The sequence below is a fragment of the Polypterus senegalus genome, chromosome 15 (genome assembly GCF_016835505.1).
Source record: "Polypterus senegalus isolate Bchr_013 chromosome 15, ASM1683550v1, whole genome shotgun sequence".
NCBI classification, from domain to species: Eukaryota; Metazoa; Chordata; class Cladistia; order Polypteriformes; family Polypteridae; genus Polypterus; species Polypterus senegalus.
Genome location: NC_053168.1, coordinates 49,791,895 through 49,814,583, shown reverse-complemented (window position 1 = coordinate 49,814,583; position 22,689 = coordinate 49,791,895). Strand labels below are relative to the sequence as shown.

At 33.6% G+C, this 22,689-nt stretch overlaps 1 protein-coding gene across 1 annotated transcript in view; it reads right to left on the bottom strand.

Annotated features, from left to right (window-relative positions):
- Nucleotides 1–206: 206 nt before the first annotated feature.
- skap2 (src kinase associated phosphoprotein 2) overlaps nt 207–22,689 on the bottom strand; it is a 138,605-nt gene continuing 116,122 nt past the window's right edge. The window contains exons 11-13 of the mRNA XM_039737017.1: nt 12,050–12,162; nt 2,995–3,097; nt 207–2,805 (exon numbers count right to left, since the gene is read on the bottom strand). Coding sequence (XP_039592951.1) covers nt 3,005–3,097; nt 12,050–12,162 — 206 coding nt within the window. The 3' untranslated portion in view covers nt 207–2,805; nt 2,995–3,004. The remainder of the gene's footprint in view (nt 2,806–2,994; nt 3,098–12,049; nt 12,163–22,689) is intronic.

Here is a 22,689-nt window from a genome sequence, read left to right as displayed (position 1 = left end):
AGAAAGTGTCACAGTTGCTTTTTTGTAGCTTAATCTTTACATGAAGTTACACAAACGTCTGGCTGTTGAACCATCAAAAATTAAATTGTAAATATAAACTTCTGTGGGCACATTTAAATGTTCTCATTGACAAAAATATAGAAAAGATAAAAGATGAAGTACTGTCCATAAAATTATAATCAGAATGAAAGCACCACAAAGAAAAATGACATAATACTTGCTTTATGAAAGAAATGAGAAAAATAAATTATATAAGCATCGCAAATAATAGTGCTCACAGTGGCAGACAAAGTGTCAGCATTATTTATTGCAATAAAATAATATTAAATAAAATTGTAAGCATATGTGTAGAAAATGAATATTATAAAGTGATAAACGTAGCAGTTTTGATGGTACATTAAATACATTGTTATGTAAATACTTCCAGTCCTATCCACATGTTTATTCATAACATCTAAAACATCTTTATAATTAAAGGTTAAAAAGTATAGTAATTACCAACTGCACTTACTCTGAATTATAACATTACAGATTTGAAATTTACCACTTAAATTTGTATTCTAGACCTGCCTGTGTCTACATTTATTTTTATTAAAAAAATTACATTTAAAAATGCACTTTTTACAGATTCCACAAGAAACAATATGCAATGTAACAATACACCTATTTTCTATACTGAAAGTAATCAACATATACAATTTAACAACATTTCACTTTGTATTTTAGAACATTGACAAAGCTAATGCAAACATAGCCATATATACTGAAAAAGGCTATGGAAAGAAAATGAGGAATGTAAATAATAGGCATTAACAGTTGCGCTAGGTTAATTTATTTTCTGTAAATTATAAAATACTGCAGTGTTAAAATGCTGAAACATGATGCTGTACAATTGCAAACTGCTAGGAAAAAGTATATTTTGGTTTTTCAATTAAAACCTGAAGTATTTTCAGACAAACATATTTTATTAATAACGTTTACATTTATATACACATGCATTCAAATCATGGTGACTTAAGCAGTTAATACTAATTGAGGAAATATTATGGAACATTTTAGCACTTGATTGTAAACCTTACTGCCCAAGTTGTTATAAACACACTGTTAATTAATGACAAACAGTTTCAATACACTATTGAACACCATATTATTAAAATATCTTAATTTCCTTACAAAATTTTCCTGATCACACCCGTTAATCTATTATCTTTAAGTTAAGGGGCCAGATGGCATCAGAATCATTTACTTCACCTTGTTTTGCTTAATTACTACAATCAACACTCTATTTTTCAAATTAATCAAAACAAAGTAATTTCATTAGTTAAACAGCAGGCTGTTGAATTATTAGCACCATAACAGTTTGCAAATAATTAAACTTTATTTGAACCTTAAAAATTTGCAGGGTGGAACATTATTACAAGATTTACTGACAGATTCAGAGTGCTCAAATATAACAGGGAAGTGAGCTATTTATTACTGAATTTATTATGTAATGATGATCTTCAGTATCCATTGCATAACAATATAATTAAAAGAGCATATGTATGTTAAAATAAAGCTTTACTATTATGCAATCTTGTGGTATTAATGATGATTTTTTTTTTAATAATGAGACGATGTAAAATATTCCCTTTATATTAATGTTTATTGTTTATAGGGTATAATATTATTAAAGCAATACTTTATTTGACAATTTCCTCAACAACTACTAAAATAATATTAAAAAATAGTACAGTCACCTGCAACAAAACATTAGTCAAAAATTACTGCCATGTAAGCATGCTATGTGGAAAAGATATATAATTAATTCATGTCTTAATGCAATATTTCAGAATAATGTATTTCAGTTTCTGTTAATAGAATTCAATAAAATAACTGCAAGTATAAATAAGTGTAAAGACATAACACTCCCCAAAATGTAGCTGAATTTTTGACTATGGAATGAAAATAAACAAAAAACAAATTCTAGGCTGGCTGAAATCTTTAATTTTTATATGAGCCAATACAATAATTAATAATAATATACAAATAATATTAATAATAATAATTTTATAACATTACATTTTCGCTAGCTAATAGCCTCCTCTCCTGGAAGGACAAGAAAAAACTGAAAAATGCCAAATTTACAAATACTGATAAAAAAAAAGAAGACAGAAATTCCATAAAATAGACCCTGGTCTTTGCTGCCACCTACTGTGACTTCAATATACATTTACTTGGATAGTTTTAACTCAAAGGAATTCATGATCAAGCTACATGGCACAATGTCGAAGTGGACGTCAGCGAATATTAACATTACTTTTGCAATTTCATACTAATCATCACATTTTTAAATATATTAAAATGTGACTGTTTTGACATAATGTATCAAACATCTCATAAAACAAAGAGATTAAATGAAAATATAAAGGAAAATTTTAACTTGCAAAGAAAGTTGAAAGAGACATACCTACTGAGAGTGGCATATGGCAAACAGTAACACAAAATCTCACATCTTTTAACATATCAATTATTTCCTGAATTCAGTTAATATACATTTCCAATAACATTAAATTAATCCTATTATCAGTTATGCCTATAAGAAAACACTGACCTTTTATAGCACCTCTCAGTTACTGTATGTCCCATACTTCAAGGCGTAAAAAAAAAAAAAAAAAGTAACCAGTTTAAAGACGTACAGTAAGGCACATAAAGTACAAACAAACACAAGGTGTACTGTAAAGCTGCTTCTCAGTTCAACATTCCACTTGAGAAGAGAAAAGTTTAGGCAAATTTCATAAAATCTTGATTGGAGGTAAAATGCCCCTAAAGTGAAAATCAAACAATATGAATAGAATAAACAGACAGAATTCTATTTATATGTATATAAAAGTAAGAAATAGTTTGAACAGGACAGTATCTACTATTAAATAAAAAAAAAAAGAATTATCATGTGTAATCGTCATGTCAAACAAGTAATACAGTATTAAAATGAATGCAACGTAATATACTTACTTTCAGTGTATTAAATATCATACATTTCAGTCAAGTATGATTTTGGCACAATACCAATGGATCCATTCATTTCTCCAACCCACCAGCCAAAATTATGGTACTCCTAAGTAGAATAAAAGTAAAATTAACATATCAGTTCAGTGCTTATGTTATTCGTATTCATAAAACTTAGTGGTAAAATTAGATATAAGAAAAGACTAAATAAATAAATAAAAAAAAAAAAAAAACTAAAGCGTTTCATAAATAAAATCCAGTAAAAGTACAAATTCCACAGCAAGTTAAATATTTTCTAAAATACATTAAGAGAAACCTAAGCAGCACATAAAAAAATATACTGAAGAATAAAGATATATTTGTTTTTACTACAATTTGCTATTTTATGTTTTGGATATTGTCCTTAAGTAAACTAGAGGTTGGACTGGTGTGCTGTTTTGGGTTGGGCTATGTTTTACACCTGATGCTGCAGGAAAAGATGATTCAGGAATAGATTTACTTACTTCACAGGTATATATGAAGGTTATGGCTAATACATGAAGTAAAAAACAAAACACTGATTTGAGGTAATTTAAATTTTATAGAAATATGAACATCTTGGACTTGGCTATAAAGTTACGATGAAAACAATTATAACAAAAGCTGTTTTACATTCAGACACTATCAAACCTAATGTAATAAAGCAGAATCTGCAGTGCAACTGATAGCATGGAAATGAAAAACATCTGTTTGCCAGTGTAACGAAGATCCTCTCAGGATCAATAAGACAAGGAAACTGTAATGAAGACCAGATTACACAGCTACTCTAAAGGTGAGATGAGTCTGACATAACCCCGACTCTTTACTATTAAGAAAATGTTTTCAGACATATACTGTAACAATAGACAATCTATAAAATATAACAGTAAAATGACCAGTTTTAAAAACTTGCGGATTAGATTAAATACTAGTTAAAAAATAATTTATTTTAAAGCAGCCCCAGGCTACCATCAGCTTTTGAATTGCAGCAGATGACATTACAGTGAAATGTACTGTAACAGCATTTAGATAGTTAACCATAGGCTATAAGTTAGCAGATATCTAATTAAAAGATAACATGAAGTTTTCAGAGAAGCACAGCTTTGGTTTGTTGCTACTGTTTCTTGAATGATCTTAAGGATAAAAACAAATTTAAATTAAACCAATTATAGTCATTTGTAGAAGCTGTTAAATATATTTAAAGTAAGGGCTTTGGTTAACCTCCAAAAGCATACAATTTACAAGTGAAATAGTCAATAATTTGTTAATTGGTTGCTATCTATTTACTCATTTTTACAAACTGGTATTCTTCAAACTAATGACACTATAATACAGTAACTGAAAAATAATAATTTCCTTTAATAATCTCAAATTCCATGGAATTAACTTGAAAATCTTTAAATATTTAATGAGAAAAATATGAAGGTGAAAGATTTCTCTGAAACCAAAAAAAAAATTGCTAAATAAAAGTGAAAGATTATTGAAATGTTCCTTTATCTAATTTTGCATTTCTAAAATATAAATGAAGTCTGCAAAATACACTTCTAACTTGGGACTAACATTTTCAACTAACCATAGGATAGACTATATTTTCATTTATATAATAATGCTGTAAATGCACATTCACTTATGAATAAAATGTGTATGTAGAGTTAATGACTTCTAGGTTTTTCTGAATTCTCCACTACCTCCATCATCCATAAGGGCTGCTGTTAGTTTTATAAAAAAAAAAAAAAAAAAAAAACAAACAATATATCGTATAACTTCTAACTTGACTATTCAGGTATAGAACATGCTAGCTATCCATACTTCTGAGACACTTGACAGCATCTTAGATCTATTTGAAACAGTATACAAAAAAATGTCAAATGGTAAGAAATAAAAATACAAATGAAGTGTCTCTTAATCAACAGGAAACTATAGAAGTTAATTTATAAGACACATTACATCCCTTTGTAGGATGTGGAATTGTATTCTATTAATCATGCAGCATAAAGCAACATTATTGAACTAATTTAGTTAACCTTCCTAGTGAGTAGCTGACAAGTTTATTTAATTACTAACACAAAACTCCAGATGAATGTTTTTAATATATTGTGACAGTTATTATGTTTTCATTTTGAAAATAAGCACTGAGCTACTTCAATAGAGTAAAGGGCATTTTAGGTTACCTGCCTTTAATACCTGAGGCAAATATTTCAAGTTTCTATTAACACTAGGCAAAACAACTGTGAACGATGAGTGATAATGCATGAAAAAATTTACTCTGAAACATTTTGAGCGTGTTTTGGTCATACACATTAAACTGTGTAGGTTAATGATATTCGCATAACTGACTGAAACTAATACAGTTTCTTGGGAAGAGACATGAAGACAACTTTGGAAGAATGTCATTGTTCAAGTAACATTTCCTTTAGCAAAGGAGAGCACCAGAGAATACATTTTAGAATGTTTTTATTTATATCAAACATTTTTTTTAACATGTCTTAATGTTATATTTTAGTGAGGTATTAAGAGAAAGCTAAAACTAATTCTCATTAGATAGATAGATAGATAGATAGATAGATTCACATACTCCAGCAGCAGCATACTGATAAAAAAAAATATTAATTAAAGAGTGATAAAAATGCAATGCAAGTTACAAAATGCAAGGAGAGAGTGCGATGCAGTCTGTCAGTGGAGCAGGGCAGTGACAGCAGTCTGTCGCTGAAGCTGCTCCTCTGTCTGGAGATGATACTGTTCAGTGGATGCAGTGGATTTTCCAATATTGACAGGAGCCTGCTCAGCACCCGTTGCTCCACCACAGATATCAAACTGTCCAGCTTAGTGCCTACAATAGAGCCTGCCTTCCTCACCAGTTTGTCCAGGTGTGAGGCATCCCTCTTCTTTATGCTGCCTCTCTAGCACACCATCGCGTAGAAGAGGGCAATCGCCACAACTGTCTGATAGAAAATCTGCAGCATCTTATTGCAGATGTTGAAGGACACCAGCCTTCTAAGGAAGTATAGTCAGCTCTGTCCTGTCTTGTACAGAGTATCAGTATTGGCAGTCCAGTCCAGTTTATCATCCAGCTGCACTCCAGGTATTTATAGGTCTGTACCCTCTGTACACAGTCACCTCTGATGATCACGGGGTCCAGGAGGGGCCTGGGCCTCTTAAAATCCACCACCAGCTCCTTGGCTTTGCTGGTATTCAGGTGTAGGTGGTTGGAGTCGTACCATTTAACAAATGATTAACAAACAAACCGCTTTATTTCTGACCATTAAGGTGACAAGTACACATTATGTATCAAATTACTCTCATTACATATTCTGTGACTGAATATATATTTTTTTTCTTTGGAATATATATACACAATCAAAAACACAACCATATGCATTTATACTTTGACATCTTTAGTATATATGAGGAAAAAATGGAGCACATGGAGAAAAACTCATATAAGGCATGCCCAGGATGGGATTGAGCCTAGTACTTTCAGGAATGAGCCAACAACACTAAATACTGAACATTAACAAAAGTTTATTGTCAGTTAATTAACTTAAATTGTTAAATAGCAAATACATAATTTAATTTAAAAAGCATTGCAATTAAAGCCCATCCTGCAAAGTATGCTACAAGTCTGATCATATGAAAGACCCATGGATGCAAACAAACATTTCCTTATATAGGAATCTCAGTATGACATCAGAAAGTAGAGTGTACTGGAGAGAGGATGAATGCTTGCAGGAAGGCGGGTAAGATTACCCTGGAACATATGTGCACAATCCAAAAGACAACTAAATTAGATATTTAATATGTCCACATTTGCAATATAAAGTTTTCAATGCCTTCAATGTATTATCAAAGAATGCTAAAGTGTCTTTTTCAGAATGTCACATTACAATTACAATTAAACAAGCACTCTGGATACTTCCTGAATTTCCTTAGGGCAGTTTAAGAAGGGGTGGCATGGTGCCCTGGAATTTGGCATTGCTTTTTCAAGGATCTAGTATTTTGGGTTCAAACTGTGCACCTGATAGCCATCTTTGAAGAATTTGTGCATTCACCTTATTACTGACAGCCCACCTTATTACTGACAGCCTACCTTCCTAGGTTTACCTCCGAGTATCTCAGTTTTCTACACACATCCTAAAAACATGTATGTTAGGTGAATTGCTGATTTTCAGTTGACCACAAGTGAGTATGAGTGTGGGTGTTTGCATGAGTGACCTCTGTAACTGACTATTCTTGGCTTGTGATCAGCAGTCACAGGATAATGCAAACCCCACTGCAGTTCTGAATTAGATTAAGTAGAATGCTATGTTCTTATGTGAGTTTAAAGTACCTACAATAAGAAATTAAGAGCTCAAATTAATTTAACCTGGAAATGCGCCACACAAACAACTCTGAGATTAACACTTACTGGTATAGAGAAAGTTACTTGTACAGACAAATTAAATGCCAAGGGTATGTGTAACTGACTGCTAGATTTGATGCTTCTTTTAACAGCAAGAAAAGTCAGAGCAAAGTTTCTAAATGTTTTAGTGAATAGTAGAGCTTCAAGAGTAATCATTGTAACAATAAATTCTGAGTTAGTGATGTTCACTTTCTGCTTCATGCTGCCTTTTTTAAATTAGATAGTTCTGAATCTGCTGAGCAAGTCAATAAAATGGTTATATCATGAATTATATTACTATGCTATATATTACATTTGAATACTGGATAGCTGTTAGTGAAACTATAGATGCTCCTAAAATAAATATCGTAGAAAACATACTACTTCTTTAGCACCTTTTCAAGTAAGCTAGACATATGGTTCTTTTGCTAGAATTTTAGATGTGTAACCTGTCTTCAACACTTATATGTTAATTTTTCACATTTCCTCATATACATAGTTACCTTGCTTTTGGTTTGTAACATACAAGTAGATAGTACCTGGAAATTAAATTTTACAAAAACATCAACTGTAAAGATGCATATATACATTTAATGGGTGCATACACAACACTGATGAACACACCAATTACACAGATAACACACACATTACTCATTGCAGTTTACTGATGTGTTAAGGATAAAATATCCACATGCAAACACTACAACTCCAAATAAATTAATGTGGCCAGATGTGTGCACCAATTCCCATCAGGAAGAGCAGCAAGTAGAAATGGTACTCAAAGTTTATGGAATGACATTTTACATTTCTTGTGAATCATCTAGATATATCATGCATTTGTCTTCCATTGAACTATTTAGTTTTCAGTTTAACATGTGGGGGTCTAATGATTTTACTGAATTTTTATATTACTTCACCAAACAGACACTCGAATCACTGTTATGTTACTTTCTGGATAGGTCACAATAGGAACCAATGCTGGATGACTTTCACCTGAGAAATCATGCACACATAGATCCAAGCTCAACCATGCTGGACCAATTTAATAACACAAATCAATCTGATTTAATTTCTTTAGATTGTCAGATTCTCTGTAGGAAAACTACAGATTATTTTCAAGACAAGCTGTGTAATTAAAGGGTTGACTATGCAGAGATTTTAATACAAAGCAAGAACGTAACACAAAATTAATCAAAACAATTTATGGGGTAACTTTCAAACAGTAAACAAAAATACAGTGTTCTATGATCATGATACTACTTGTTCACTAATCAAGGACTGATAACCCTTTACTCAATAAAGAGTACCATACAAAAATAAACTGAATTGAATTGAATGATAGGAAAAACACTGGGAAGTAAGATATAGAATCTGTCCTCAAAGTAGAAAAGGGACTAAGTTCTACACTGAAGACTGTGACCTGAGAGCCATGTGCAGGAGTTTTTCAGAAGCAGACACAGTTCAAGCAGATCCTGAGGAGATTTTACACAGTTTAGTATGACAGGTCAGTGTAGTGGGCTGTATTTCTTTTTGTATATTACGAAGTTCATTTAAGGTGCCAAAATGTTTTTTTTCCTCCGCCACATATACTGACCCATACAACATTTAAGGATTATATGTAATACTAAAATGTACATGCAGTAACATTCCTTTTTGGGTAAGTAATAAAAAACAATGCACACTGAAAAATCTGTATGATTTGTTAGACAAAATAGATTATCTACTCAGTCCATATTAACTCAAGTTAATTATTTTTGTTGAAAAATTCAGAATTCAGAAACAAAGAGTAAATGCAGGAACATTATCTGAACACATATGTGTCCATTACGAAGCACATAGAGTCACAATGGGCATTTCAAGGAGATCTTTGAACTGATTGAGTATTTTTGGACTGAAAGAAGAACATGGACTTCATTTTGCAAAAATGTAGACTTTAAACAGAAGACACCATAACATATTTAAATTCTGCACTGCCAAATCACTTTAGGAGATATGAACAATTATCATACTGAATTCATTGGTAAAAACCAGAACAAAATCACTGGCAGAAGATCAGCATATTGTTAGCAGTTTGCTTTTACTCTATACTGGAAATTTTACTATACATGAAGCAATCACCTAAAGCAGTTCAGCCCTGGGGGGAACTCTGGTGTCACCTTTTCATACCAACTTCTGCTTTTAATTGGAGCCCTATCTTTAATTAAGCAAGCTGTTTTTCCAGTTTTTCTGTATTAGTATTAACCTAACAATTACAAAAATGGGTTTGGTAAATTATTTGTTAAAATATTCGTAGTATATAACATGGCGATAATTTGGTGGGTTTTTTTAATCTAGGTGTTTATAATTTTATCACAATAACCATCATGATTTTCATTCTGCTTTCCAGGTTTTCTGTTTATTTAAGCCAGTATTTACTAATGAACATTCTTAAGAGTAATCAGTAATCACTGAAATTGTCATAATATCTTCATAAGAAATATATTCATATGTGTAATAAATATTTGATTTCAAATAAATACATAGTATGTTTTAAATGTATAGCTAGTTTAATATGTCATTGTTTTGAGTTTTACATCTGTTCTATTGGTGCTATTCTTTCTACTGTTCACATCCATGGTCATTCATTAATTTTACAAAATACTTGAACATTCAATAGATTTACTAAGAGCACATGGACAGAGGGTAAAAATAAAACACTACCAGAGAAACACAGTTGAAATAAACAGCTCATCTACAGGACTTATGCTTAAATAACATTTGCTTATTGGTAAAAGTAATCTGCAAAAACTGGGTTGGTCAACTTTATTTTATTATAATCTTAGCAGCCAAAATTATTAGAAAAACAAAAACAACATATTTTGTGAATGGAAATGTTACTGGCTTCAAGAAAAGACCTAAGGTACAGAACATACAGAATGGATTACCAAACTGCCCTAGTAACTGCTTTGAACTGGACTTTCAGTTACAACTACACATTCTATTTCAATATAATACTGAAGGTTAGAAAACAATTTTAGGAATGACTGTATACAAGTGAAAATATTTACATAGTTAAACTATAATGTACATCAATGTACTTAAATACACTATATAGCAGATCTGTCTAATAGTATCTATATAGTAGATAACATTTACATATAACAAGTTTACAGTTTCACAATTGGAATTTGACGTATTAACATTAATATTCATAGGTCCTCAAAATTAATATAAAAATTAACATTGCTGATATATCTAAGATTTAAAAAAATAAATAAACAAATTATACTGTAGGAAGGAACAACCCCAACAAAGCGAAATAAAAGTAAGCAAAACACCCTTGAGGTTTCTATAATTTTGTACCATTCAAGTCTATCTGTACTTTCTGGCTTAGCAAGGGTTTAAGCCAGGAAATTCAACATAAATGAAAAACATGTGAGCTTTCACATGGCTGCTCATTAAATTATATTAATTCAAAAGAAAATCTGTTAACACATTTATGGTCATATTTGAATAATGAAAGTTGAAAATATTTTCAAGCACATTTTAATCTGTTAATATGTAAAGGGCAATAAATATGAGAAGTTTGTCATAATAACAAACCCAAAAAAAACTCTAACGAGAAAAAAAAAGTTCTCCCATAGTCACTAGATGGCAGACTTGAATGCAAGAAAAGAAAGAAAAACAGAGGAGAAGGCAGCGTGCTGATGCATTTTCCTATATTGCCTATGTCCCACAGCGATAATGTGATGCAATGACTGTGCAGCAGATTGAACTAGAGGTGAAGAGTTCATTGCAAAACCATGATTGAGGGACAGTTTTGCAGTGCTAGACTCTAAACTCATTTTCTAAGATACCATAATGCACAATTGTTTCACTTTTATTGCTGTGATTGGAATATCTTTGGGGAAAAAAATTATAAGCACTGTAATTAAGATGTAACAATTACAAGTAACAATTTCAAAAACTACATGTCACAACACAGTTTAAAATATTGATAGCAGAGTCTTAATTTTAAAGCAAAGTGAAATTTTGGTTTTGTTTGCTTTTAATGAAAGCATTCCAGTTTATGTATTAATATTTAATTCAAATACTTGTCTAAATATTTATGCATTTGTATCTGTAAAATTAATTTTTCAGTGTTGTGGACTGTAACAACAAAAAAGCAGAATAATGTTAATTGTGAGGTATTACTAATTAAAAAATGTCACTTTTTCAGTGTGTAATGAAAGACAGTGATATTTTTTTATATACCACAATAGTTTAAGACTCTTCAGTCACGTCATCTTAGCAAATAATGCCTTATTGTATATTTGATTTGAAAGAAAAAAAAAATTAAGAGTAGCAGGTTGCTAAAATTAAAATGAATAAAAAGTTAAATGTATTAAACAATAATTGACATTGCCCAAAGTAAATTTAACATATCACTCTGCACTGATTTTCCTTTAGTGATAAAAAGAAAACATTTCCAGGACCCTGTTACCTACTTCCTGCACAAAGCTTATGAAAATAGAAGAGAAATATCCTGCAAAAAATGCCCATAACAGGTTACAGGAAATAACTTAAGTATAACCCCCTCTGCAATAATTTCACAATAATTTCAGGCCTATTTAAAAAAAAAAACAAGCTAATAAAAAACTGAATTGGACTTTATTTATAATAATAGATTAAAATGAATTTCCTTACCTTACTAAGGATGTAAATAGAATCTCCTCGTTTGAAAGATAGTTCATCAGGATGATCTCCCATACAGTCCCACAGTCCTTGGTAGTAATTGCTATAGTCCGTGGCTTTATTTGCTAAAGAGAAAATAATGTATATGATAGTGTGAAAACTACTATATGCTTGCAAGCAAATAAAAAGGAATGGATTCTTTTATTAACAGCAAAGAACTGCTGTACTGGTGTGACATAAGCAAGACTACATAAACAAACAAAAACGTTGGCACACTACTATTCCCAGACATATTTATTTTGAATCTAATGTATGACAAAAAACTAATCCAACAAGTAAACAAATGATTATAAACAACTGCCTATATTCAGGCATTTTTTAAAACAAGATTTTTGCTGGTTGTTACAGCAAGCACATGCTTCTCATTACTTGAAATAATATGTAAGTATCAATAGTAAATATTAGAATACTACCTTCAGGTTTTTTTTCTACTAGTATATAGCAATATGTGGATCTACTAAATGCATATTTTGTTTCTTGCTACTACCAATTTACAATGGGCTTCTTCCTTATCCAAGCAAAACATTTTAATACATCAATCACAATGTGCACTCTATATCAACCAAAGTACTAGAAGTTAATTTTTTTTAAATTTTGGTGAGTCTGAACATGTGCATTAATTGAATGAAATTAAGCAATTCAGGTGAGTGTTCAATGTTTGCCAGGAGCAGGCAGTAAAGCACACCAGATAAGTGAAATTCAAATATATATTAAACCAAAAGGATAAAAGCTAAAATTATACTTAATTGAAGAAAACATGAAAAAAAAAAAATCGGATTTGTGGCTAGTTGCCAGTACAGTATAAAGTATATAACAGTTTATTGTACAGATTTTATTCTTCTTTAAAGACAAATTTATTTAATTTTAAAAAAAATCACATTTTTGTTATGCAATTAAAAGTATGAAATATTTGTACTCACAATGCTTGGCTTAAATTGATGCAATTAATTAATGAATCAATTAACCTGTAACTACATGTATTTGATAACTTTACTCATGGATTGTTTCATTTGAAATGGTAAAAAGTACAGGAGAAGGTGCAGAGCCTAATCTTGGAGAAGGACCTCCAGCTCGTAAACTAAAGGTGCCCTGTTCAAAGCTCAAAGTAAGAAAACCTTTTCAAATAAAAAAGTTTTAAGCACCAGCCATAAACAAACAGCTGATATGGCTACTGCTTTTAAAACATTTGAGATTTAACAGCTCAAAGCTCAAGCTTCATACTTGAAAAGTCCAAATATGCCAAATTTTATAAACTTATGAGCAATGGTTTGGCTGTTGCTAGAGTCAACTTTAAACATTTTGAACTTTAAAAGTTCAAAGATGAATAGTTGGAATACACTCAAAATATAATCATCTCTTAAGGCTAACTAGTATAAGGTATCCACAAAATTTCACAAGAATCGGTCCATTCAATCTCAATTTATAGTGTCCACAAAATTTTTATCATAGAAAGGACATGCAAATTTGTAAAAAAATACTTCAGATTTTATGGAAATATGAAAATGTGTTTTTTAGTTAAAAACTAAAGTGGATTGTTTCTTGAAAACAATACTTCGTCCATAATATATACAATAACATGAAGGAAAAAGAAAAAAAAGATTACAATGAAACTGAATAAAATCATTAACCCATGCATCTGTTTCCCTTAATGCTTTTACTATGCATAATGCAGTAAGGCATTGCAAACTGTATCTTCATATTTTTATCTTTAAGAATCAAATGCATGTGTGGCTTTTGTAACTTACTGCTGTTGCCACTAGCTGTATGTATAATCATTGCTTTCATCATTAATTTCAAACTACAGCTTAGAATGTATCTTCAAGTTATTGGCACCACAGTGAAACAAACTTAAATGTGATTATATAGCTGATTAATCCTGGTTATAGGCTTCTGAGCATCAAGATATCAAAATACAGTAGAAAGATTTGAATTTACTTTCTTTATTCAAATATTTTTTGTTTTTTTAATTTTCACAAAACACACATCATTTTGCTCAAATCTGATGTCAGCTTACTCTAATATAAATACATATATATATGTAGGTTCAGGACACAATTGATAAATGTCTTATATATTCTAAAGAAGGTTCTAATAATTCAGTTTGTTAGTTTCAGTTTTTAACAACACACAACATTCTTTTTCTAACTGATGACTAAATGATTTGATGGGTGACAGGATTCATTTTGCAAGTTTCGCAAGTCCAGGCTATGTACAACAGCAATATAGTGTAGATTACCATAATAGATTGCTCATTAAATGTGTGAGGTAATTTCAAAAGTCATCAGTTGCGTCAGAGGAATCTAAGGCAGTGTAGCATTTTCAAAAATTCTGCTTTTAAGCTAAGAATCCTGTTATTGAATGATGTACTCATTAAAGTTTCTGTGTAACCAAATTTCACATTATTAAATTTAACTTACCTCCTCTCAATACAGAACCATATTTTTCTAATACATTTTGAGCAGTGGGGAAAGGCACACAAGAATGAGGATGGACAAGAATCTAGACAGCTTTGGGACAATCTATATATTAAATTGGACTGTTTGTGTTCATCATTAGGCTATTTAAATTTAGGATCAGTCCCTCCATTACCAAAAAATCAGTGATTTGTCAAACCTAACAGCAATTTATCCACAGAAAGATGGGTTTCAGTGAGAGCTAGATGGAACTAGGATATGACAATGTGTTGCACAGATGTGAAACACTTTCATTGTTCTGTGTGCATGTGACAAACACTTAAATTTGATGTTGAAAATAAGTAATTAGCACTAACTGGCAAATATCTTGATTTTGAAAATAAAGTTGCTATTAATATATATTACTATATTCCATAGTCTGCTATGTCAAATTTACAGCAATGAAAATCCAGGCATGAAGTTATGAAGACTTCCTGAAAGGAGAATATCTAGAACATTACACAGACAACTTTGCTTACCTTGACTTAGCTTATTGGCACAAATGACACATTTTCAACAATCAGGGTTCTTAAAGTGAAGCATCACAATAATGCTCTTGAATACAAAAACATGCATGACATTTTCAAACCCACCTAATGCAATTCAGGATCATGGTGGGACAGAGTCTATCCAAACAGCAATAGGCATGACGCAAAAAACGGCCTTAGACTGGACAGCGGCCCCATGCAGGGCTCATTCATAAACTATCCACAAAGGACCATTTAGATTCACCTGTTATGCTACCTTACATGCAAGCTCCACGTAAACAATACCTGGACACAACATTCATGTCTAGGGCACTAGATCCAGAAAGCATTAGCACTAAACACTGATTCAGTTCCATTATAATTATGCTTTAACAAGATAATATATATAAAATGTATCTATTTTAGGTTACATTCATTCTACGACTTAAAAAATATTGGAACAGAACAATGAGAATGATGTTTACATATTGATATAGGCCAGATGAACAGCAATGCACAGTTAGCATTAAGCTAAATCGATATACATATGGACAGAAACTTTTGAAGAGTAATAAACCTGTTTGCTCTTCCAGAGGATTTCATCAATTGTGTGATTTCAGAGGTCAATTAGACTTTTCTGCTCATGATAATGATTGGCTCATGTACTGTTTCTCTAGAATACTCCCAAGTAGCTGTGTCCTGAAACTGATAGTTCTACTACAATTAGCGGAGGTGCAAGTTATGCCTTTGCTTGGGTTTCTTGAAACAGGAACCTTGCAGAGAGAACTTTTAGACAAGTCTGATGTATCTCAGTCTTCTCTCAGCTGAATCTTGGCTGTTTAGCTGATTTCTGTGATTTGTTTAATTGACTAAAATTGTCACAGGCTACCAAGCAATATGTTTGATTTCTACGGGAAGAGCACTGACAGTCATCGAGAGGCACAAGGACAGGGTAGCAGGGACCATGGCAATACATGCCACAGTAAATGATGCGTGATACCAACAGTCTGACGTTCTTAAAGTGAATTTCATACCACATCAATGCCATGAAAGAGAGGAACCCGGCTGTGAGAATCTCAATTTCAGGTCCTTTACCTCTGGCTAGAAGATCTAATGAATATTACAGTTTTCTGCTGGCATTAAACAACTGGTTGAAAGGCTTCTGCGAGGGACAAAACATCAGGTTCATGGAAAACTGGGATCTCTTCTGGAACATGCAGAATTTCTTCAGGCGAGATGGTCTACATCCTAATAGATTTGGCACCCAGGTCCTCTCTGAAAACACCTGTAAGGTAATTCTAAACCAGATTCTTTCCTTAATGATAACTCTGTAACAAGCTCATCCTCAAATGTGCACTGCATTAACACTATAATAACCAACCTGAGTCTAAGCAAAAAACTTAGACAATGTGGCATAAATGCAAATAATTTAATTATCATTTCACCTTTAGATGTGCACTGTATTAAAACTATAACAGATTATAGATTAAATAAAAAATCTGCATAAAGCGGCACTTACAAAAATAACTTAATTACCCTATTGAGCAGGCATAACACTCCACCAATTCAGCATTGTTCTTTTGAGAACTTAAATATGGCCTTATTAAATGATAGAGCATTAACAAAAAAGATGTTTTACATCAAAGATCTTGTTAGTGACAGGAAAATCAACTTTCTTACATTAAGTGAAATGTGGCTCATCCCTGATGGTGTGGCTATCTTATTTGAATCTGCACCTTCGAATTATGGCTTAGCAAGAATTTACTCAAGCTAGTTACAATGTAAAGATGTCGAATTTGGTACATTCGTGTCTTTTGAGTATGTTGCCATTGTAATTCAAGGAGTTTCCCAGTCTCTAGTATTGTCTGTGTACAAACCTCCTAAATACAGATGAGCCAAAAAGAAGTACCACGTTTCAAATGTGTATTTTACAAAAACACTACAAGATAAAATAAATTTCATTATGACACAAGAAAGGATATACAAAATAGATTTTTGTCACTTTGTTTTAAAAACGATGTCTTCAAGGTGGTGGCCATCATTAGCGATACACTCTTTGAGACAATTTCTGAACACTCGCATGACTCATTTGGCCATTTCAAGGGGAACAGTGAAAATTTCATGGCGAATAGCATTCTTGAATGCTTTAAGGTTTTGAGGTCGGTGTGTATACCTTCAACTTGAGATAGCCTCACAAGAAGAAATCGCAAGAAGTGAGATCAGGTGAATGTGAAGGCCATCCGACATTGCGGCACAGGAAGATCAGCTTCCCTGGAAACAATCTCCTGCATGGATCTCCACGGTGTATGAGCTATTGCTCCATCCTGTTGAAACAAGACATCCACCACATCCATTTCTACCAGTTGAGGCCCTCAGAACTGACAGTGACCTTTGCCCCCAACTTCCCCAGAAATTAAGGGCCCACAATGCCAGATTCTGCAACAGCACACCAAATTGTAACACGCTCACTGTGCAGGGGTCTCTGATGAAGTTAACGAGGGTTGGTTTCAGCCCTCCAGTAAAAGTTTTGCTAATTTACGCAACCATTCAAATGGAAACTTCACATGATGATGACATCTCGATGAATGGTTTGCAGAATGTTCGCTCACATCTCTCTACGGCTCTTCCAGTCTCTCTTAGTGAGCTCAGGTATTACCATCATTTTGTATGGATGGAAATTAAGGTCCTCATGCAAAATCCTCCTCAAAGACTTGTTGGAAACACCTAAAGCAGAAGCATGTTTGTGTGCTGAACGACTAGGGGACTGCAAAACTGATACCCTTAAAGCTTGCATATTTTTTAAATTTAGCCACCCACTGAAGAACTGTTTTTTCGATTTGGGACATCACCATTAGGAGGAATGATGAAGTGCGTTCAGAAGGCGCGTGCGTAGAGATGATGGATTTGTAATTTTTGAAGAACACTTCGATAGCGAAAGCATAGTGCACACCGGACCAAGGCATGTTGCCGACTGAAAATTACAAGGGATTGCCTATCAAAAGACACCCATCCCACTCGGCTGCCTCTACATTGGGCAATAACCTGAGAAATGTGGTACTTCATTTTGGCTCATCCTGTATAATGGGTCTTTCATTAACTTATTCTCTGGCTTAGTGTTAATTACACTAACAATTACAGGTTCCTAATTGTTTGGCAACTTTCATTTTAATACTGACTAGCAAAATACCCGCGCTTCGCAGCGGCGAAGTACTGCATTAAAATTTTTATTAAGAAAAAAAATTAAACCTTTTTAAACTGAGGGAAGATATGCCAATAATTATTTGTTAAGGATCTCTTTGTATACCATGTTGTCAGTTCGGCCCTCTGGTTGTAACATGACCAAGCTGTGCGCTGAGCTTACTCTTGAGCATGTAACTTACAGTTGGCTATGTGAACAGTAATCTTGTCTCAAATCTCACAGCTTGGATTGCTGCTGTCATAATCGGTTTGAGTTTCATGGTTTGTTTCAATTACGACAGTATTTGCAGGATTTGTTGTGTTGAAGTGACATTCGGCATCTGTCAAGCGTTGTAAGCACACAACCGGTTTCATCGATAAAATCACATCCAGCTTTTAAGAGTTTAAACATTCATAAACATCAAAGTGTCCACTATTGAAATCGTCACCTGTAAATCTAAGATGTTTAAGAGGCATTGGCGGTTGTCGAAAGGAGTAAAATATTTGGCCATTTCGGTACACTTGAAAGCGACAACTGAACAATTCAGCTGCAGCCATCAACTCACATTCAGAACAATAGGTGAAGGGCTTAAGCATTTCACTCTTCTAGTGCTCCTGTGTAGTCTAATTATCTCCTGTACGTCATCAGTCCACACCTTGAACCTGTCCCAGTCATTCAATACATAAGACACAATGTTCCTCCGGATATCAAGAGTGAGCCTGATATGGCCGCGAAATATGTAACAAAGAGAATGGAAAAGGTAGGTGGTACAGTATCTCCGGGTATGGAAACCACTCGGTAAGTGACAGTTCTTTGATCGATAGTGATCACCTCAATAGACATGGTAATGGGGTTGGAATGATAAAGGAAATGGGTACCTGAGCAATGTAAAGTAAGTCTAAAATACCTATACAATAACTATAATTGTAATAAACAAACAATAAAACAGCCGAGAAGCCGTGGATTAAACAAAAAGGCTGTAGTTATCAGTAGGGAGACATGAATCCGTGGCGAAGCAAGGAAGGGAATGTAGAGACCGGAGTGACGGACGGTCTTATATAGGCAGGCAGCCAACAATGTGGGAGGGGTTGGGATGGGGGACCCAACGCCACCTCACACGGTGACCGAGGTGCAGGCTATGGACGTATATATGTATGTGAGTAGGATTCAGTTAGCGTTGGGAACCCATGTACCAAATTTCTTGAAGATGGGCCCATAAGTAACAAAGACTGTTGAAAAGTTCAATATGGCGGCCGACAGTGGCATCATACCACCGAAATAAGTATGCATACATTGGTTTCGGTTAGTGCAGGGAAGCCGCCTACCAAATTTCGAGAAGATGGGGCCATAAATAAGAAAGTTCAACATGGCGGACGTTGTTGACCGTTATGACCATTAGGCGTAGAATTTCGAAATGAAACCTGCTTAACTTTTGTAAGTAAGCTGTAAGGAATGAGCCTGCCAAATTTCAACCTTCTACCTACACGGGAAGTTGGAGAATTAGTGACATTGGAAAGTTCAATATGGCGGCCGACAGTGGTGTCATACCAACGAAATAAGTACAGACATCGGTTTCCGTTAAAAGTTCAATATGGCGGCCGACAGCAGCATCATACCACCGAAATAAGTACCAAATTTCAGCCTTCTACCTACACGGGAAGTTGGAGAATTAGTGACGTTGGAAAGTTCAATATGGCGGCTGACAGTGGCATCATACCACCGAAATAAGTATGTACATTGGTTTCGGTTAGTGCAAGGAAGCCGCCTACCAAATTTCGTGAAGATGGGGCAATGAATAAGAAAGTTCAATATGGCGGACATTGTTGACCGTTATGACCATTACGCATAGAATTTCGAAATGAAACCTGCTTAACTTTTGTAAGTAAGCTGTAAGGAATGGGCCTGCCAAATTTCAGCCTTCTACCTACACGGGAAGTTGGAGAATTAGTGACGTTTGGAAAATTAAATATGGCGGCCGACAGTGGCGTCATACCACCGAAATAAGTACGTACATCGGTTTTGTTTAGCGCAGGGAAGCCGCCTACCAAATTTGGTGAAGATGGGGTCATAAATAAGAAAGTTCAACATGGCGGATGTTGTCGACCGTTATTGACTGTTATGACCGTTACGTGTAGAATTTCGAAATGAAACCTGCTTAACTTTTGTAAGTAAGCTGTAAGGAATAAGCCTGCCCAATTTCAGCTTTCTACCTACATGGGAAGTTGGAGAATTAGTGATGAGTGAGTGAGTGAGTGAGGGCTTTGCCTTTTATTAGTATAGATAAACAGTGTGACCCGAAAGCAAAAGAATTCATGAACCTCCTGCACTCTTTTAACACGTTAGCCAGCCCACACATAAAGGGGGGACAAACTGGATTTCTACAATAGCGACAATAATGTAAATATTACGGTAGAAAATTTTTATACTAAAATAAGAGCTTCCGCTGACATAATCACTCCTGAAAACATAGTTAAGAAATCCTCCAGCACTATTATACCTTGTAAGACTCAAAGAGTGTCTGATTTAAAGAAAACATGCGGAAAGCTGAGTGTAAATAGAGAAAAACCAAATTGATAGTTCAGTATGAAATACTGAAGGCTAAAATAACAGAATATAACAATATTGTCCATCTTGAGAGGCGGTGCTACTTCTTTAAAATTATACGTAATAATGCTGGTAGTACAAGAGTTTTATTCCCTACTATTGTTTGCTAAACCCAGGTCACTCAATGGAATGCCTCCAAAAAACTATCAGTGAAACTTGTGAGGCTTTTGTTATATAAACACAAAATTAATGATATTAGAAATAATTTAGTACATCCCCCAAAGTTGTTCCTATTAAATCCCAGTATTCCATTTTAAGCAAAATAAATTCTTACACCAGGATAGATTTACCCGATCTACTGTATGTAGGATCATTTTTCAACTGAAACCCTCAACTTGCGTCCTGGACCCAATACCAATAAGCTTTTTCAAAGAAGTATCCAATGTGCTAATTGATTTTGTGCTTGACATACTAAACTTAACATTAGATATGAAGGTCTTCCCAGACTGTCTTAAGACTGCTGTTGTTAAACCACTTCTCAAGAAAATGAATCTCATTTTCTCAATTTAGACCTATTTCTAATCTACCTTTCTTTAGCAAAATTCTACAAAAGGCAGTCATTACGCACCTAAATTATCACTTGAATAAACATACTACTGCGGTGGGTTGGCACCCTGCCCAGGATTGGTTCCTGCCTTGCCTTGTGCCCTGTGTTGGCTGGGATTGGCTCCAGCAGACCCCCGTGACCCTATTCGGATTCAGCGGGTTAGAAAATGGATGGATGGATGGATAAACATACTATTCTTGACAAGTTTCAGTCAGGTTTTAGAACAAAACACAGTATAGAAACTGCACTGGTTAAAGTATTAAATGACCTGCAGGTTAATGCAGACAGACCGTTTATCTGTTCTCATCCACTTAGATCCGAATGCAGCATTTGATAACATTGATCACAATATTCTTATAAACCACCTTAGTCAGTGGGCGGGCCTCTCTGGTAATGTCTTAAATTGGTTTGATTTTACACAACAGGCAGAAAATTCTTTGTTAGTAGTAAATTCTTTGTGGCAATTATACTTCTAAGACACATGATATTCTATATGGTGTTCCACAAGGATCTGTCCTGGGTCCACTGCTCTTTCGATCTACATGCTTCCATTAGGTCAGATTATCTCAAGGCATAACACAAGCTACCACAGCAATGTGATGACGCACAGCTGTGTTTATCAAGTGTCTGATGACCCTGATTCTCTTGATTCACTGACCCAATGTTTCTGAATGGATGAGTAGTAATTTTCTCAAACTAAATAAGGAGAAAACAGAAATCTTAGTTTTTGGATATAGTGACGGTATTAGAAATAAACTTGATCCATAAGGTTTAAAAGTCATGATGGAGGTAAAGAATTTAGGTTAGTTATTATTGACTCTGACCTATATTTTAAATTGCATATTAATCAGATTACCAGGACAGCATTTTTCACTTAATAAATATAGGTTAGATCCCTTATAACTTTACAAGATGCTGAAAAATTAGTTCACACTTGTATTTTTACTTGACTAGATTACTGTAACAGTACTGTTTCAGGACTACCCAAGAAAGACATCAATCACATGTGGTTTAGATGTGAACAATTATAAAATGACTTGTGACTTATAAATAAGCCACTGGTGGGAACATTTAATTGAACAATGTTATGTTCAGATTTAAGATCATTCTACTTAATTATTTATAACAAACAATTCTATTGTGACTTGCCATAATGTGTTTTGATTAGGGAAAAGAGATGGTCACCTGTGAAGACGCTTTTGTGAGTTTTACTGGCTTTCTACAAGCTCAGTATCTGGAATATATGATATAGATGGATAGATGGACAGATAGATAGATACTTTATTAATCCAAAGGGGAATCAGTATTGGCAGTCCAGTCCAATATATCATCCAGCTGCACTC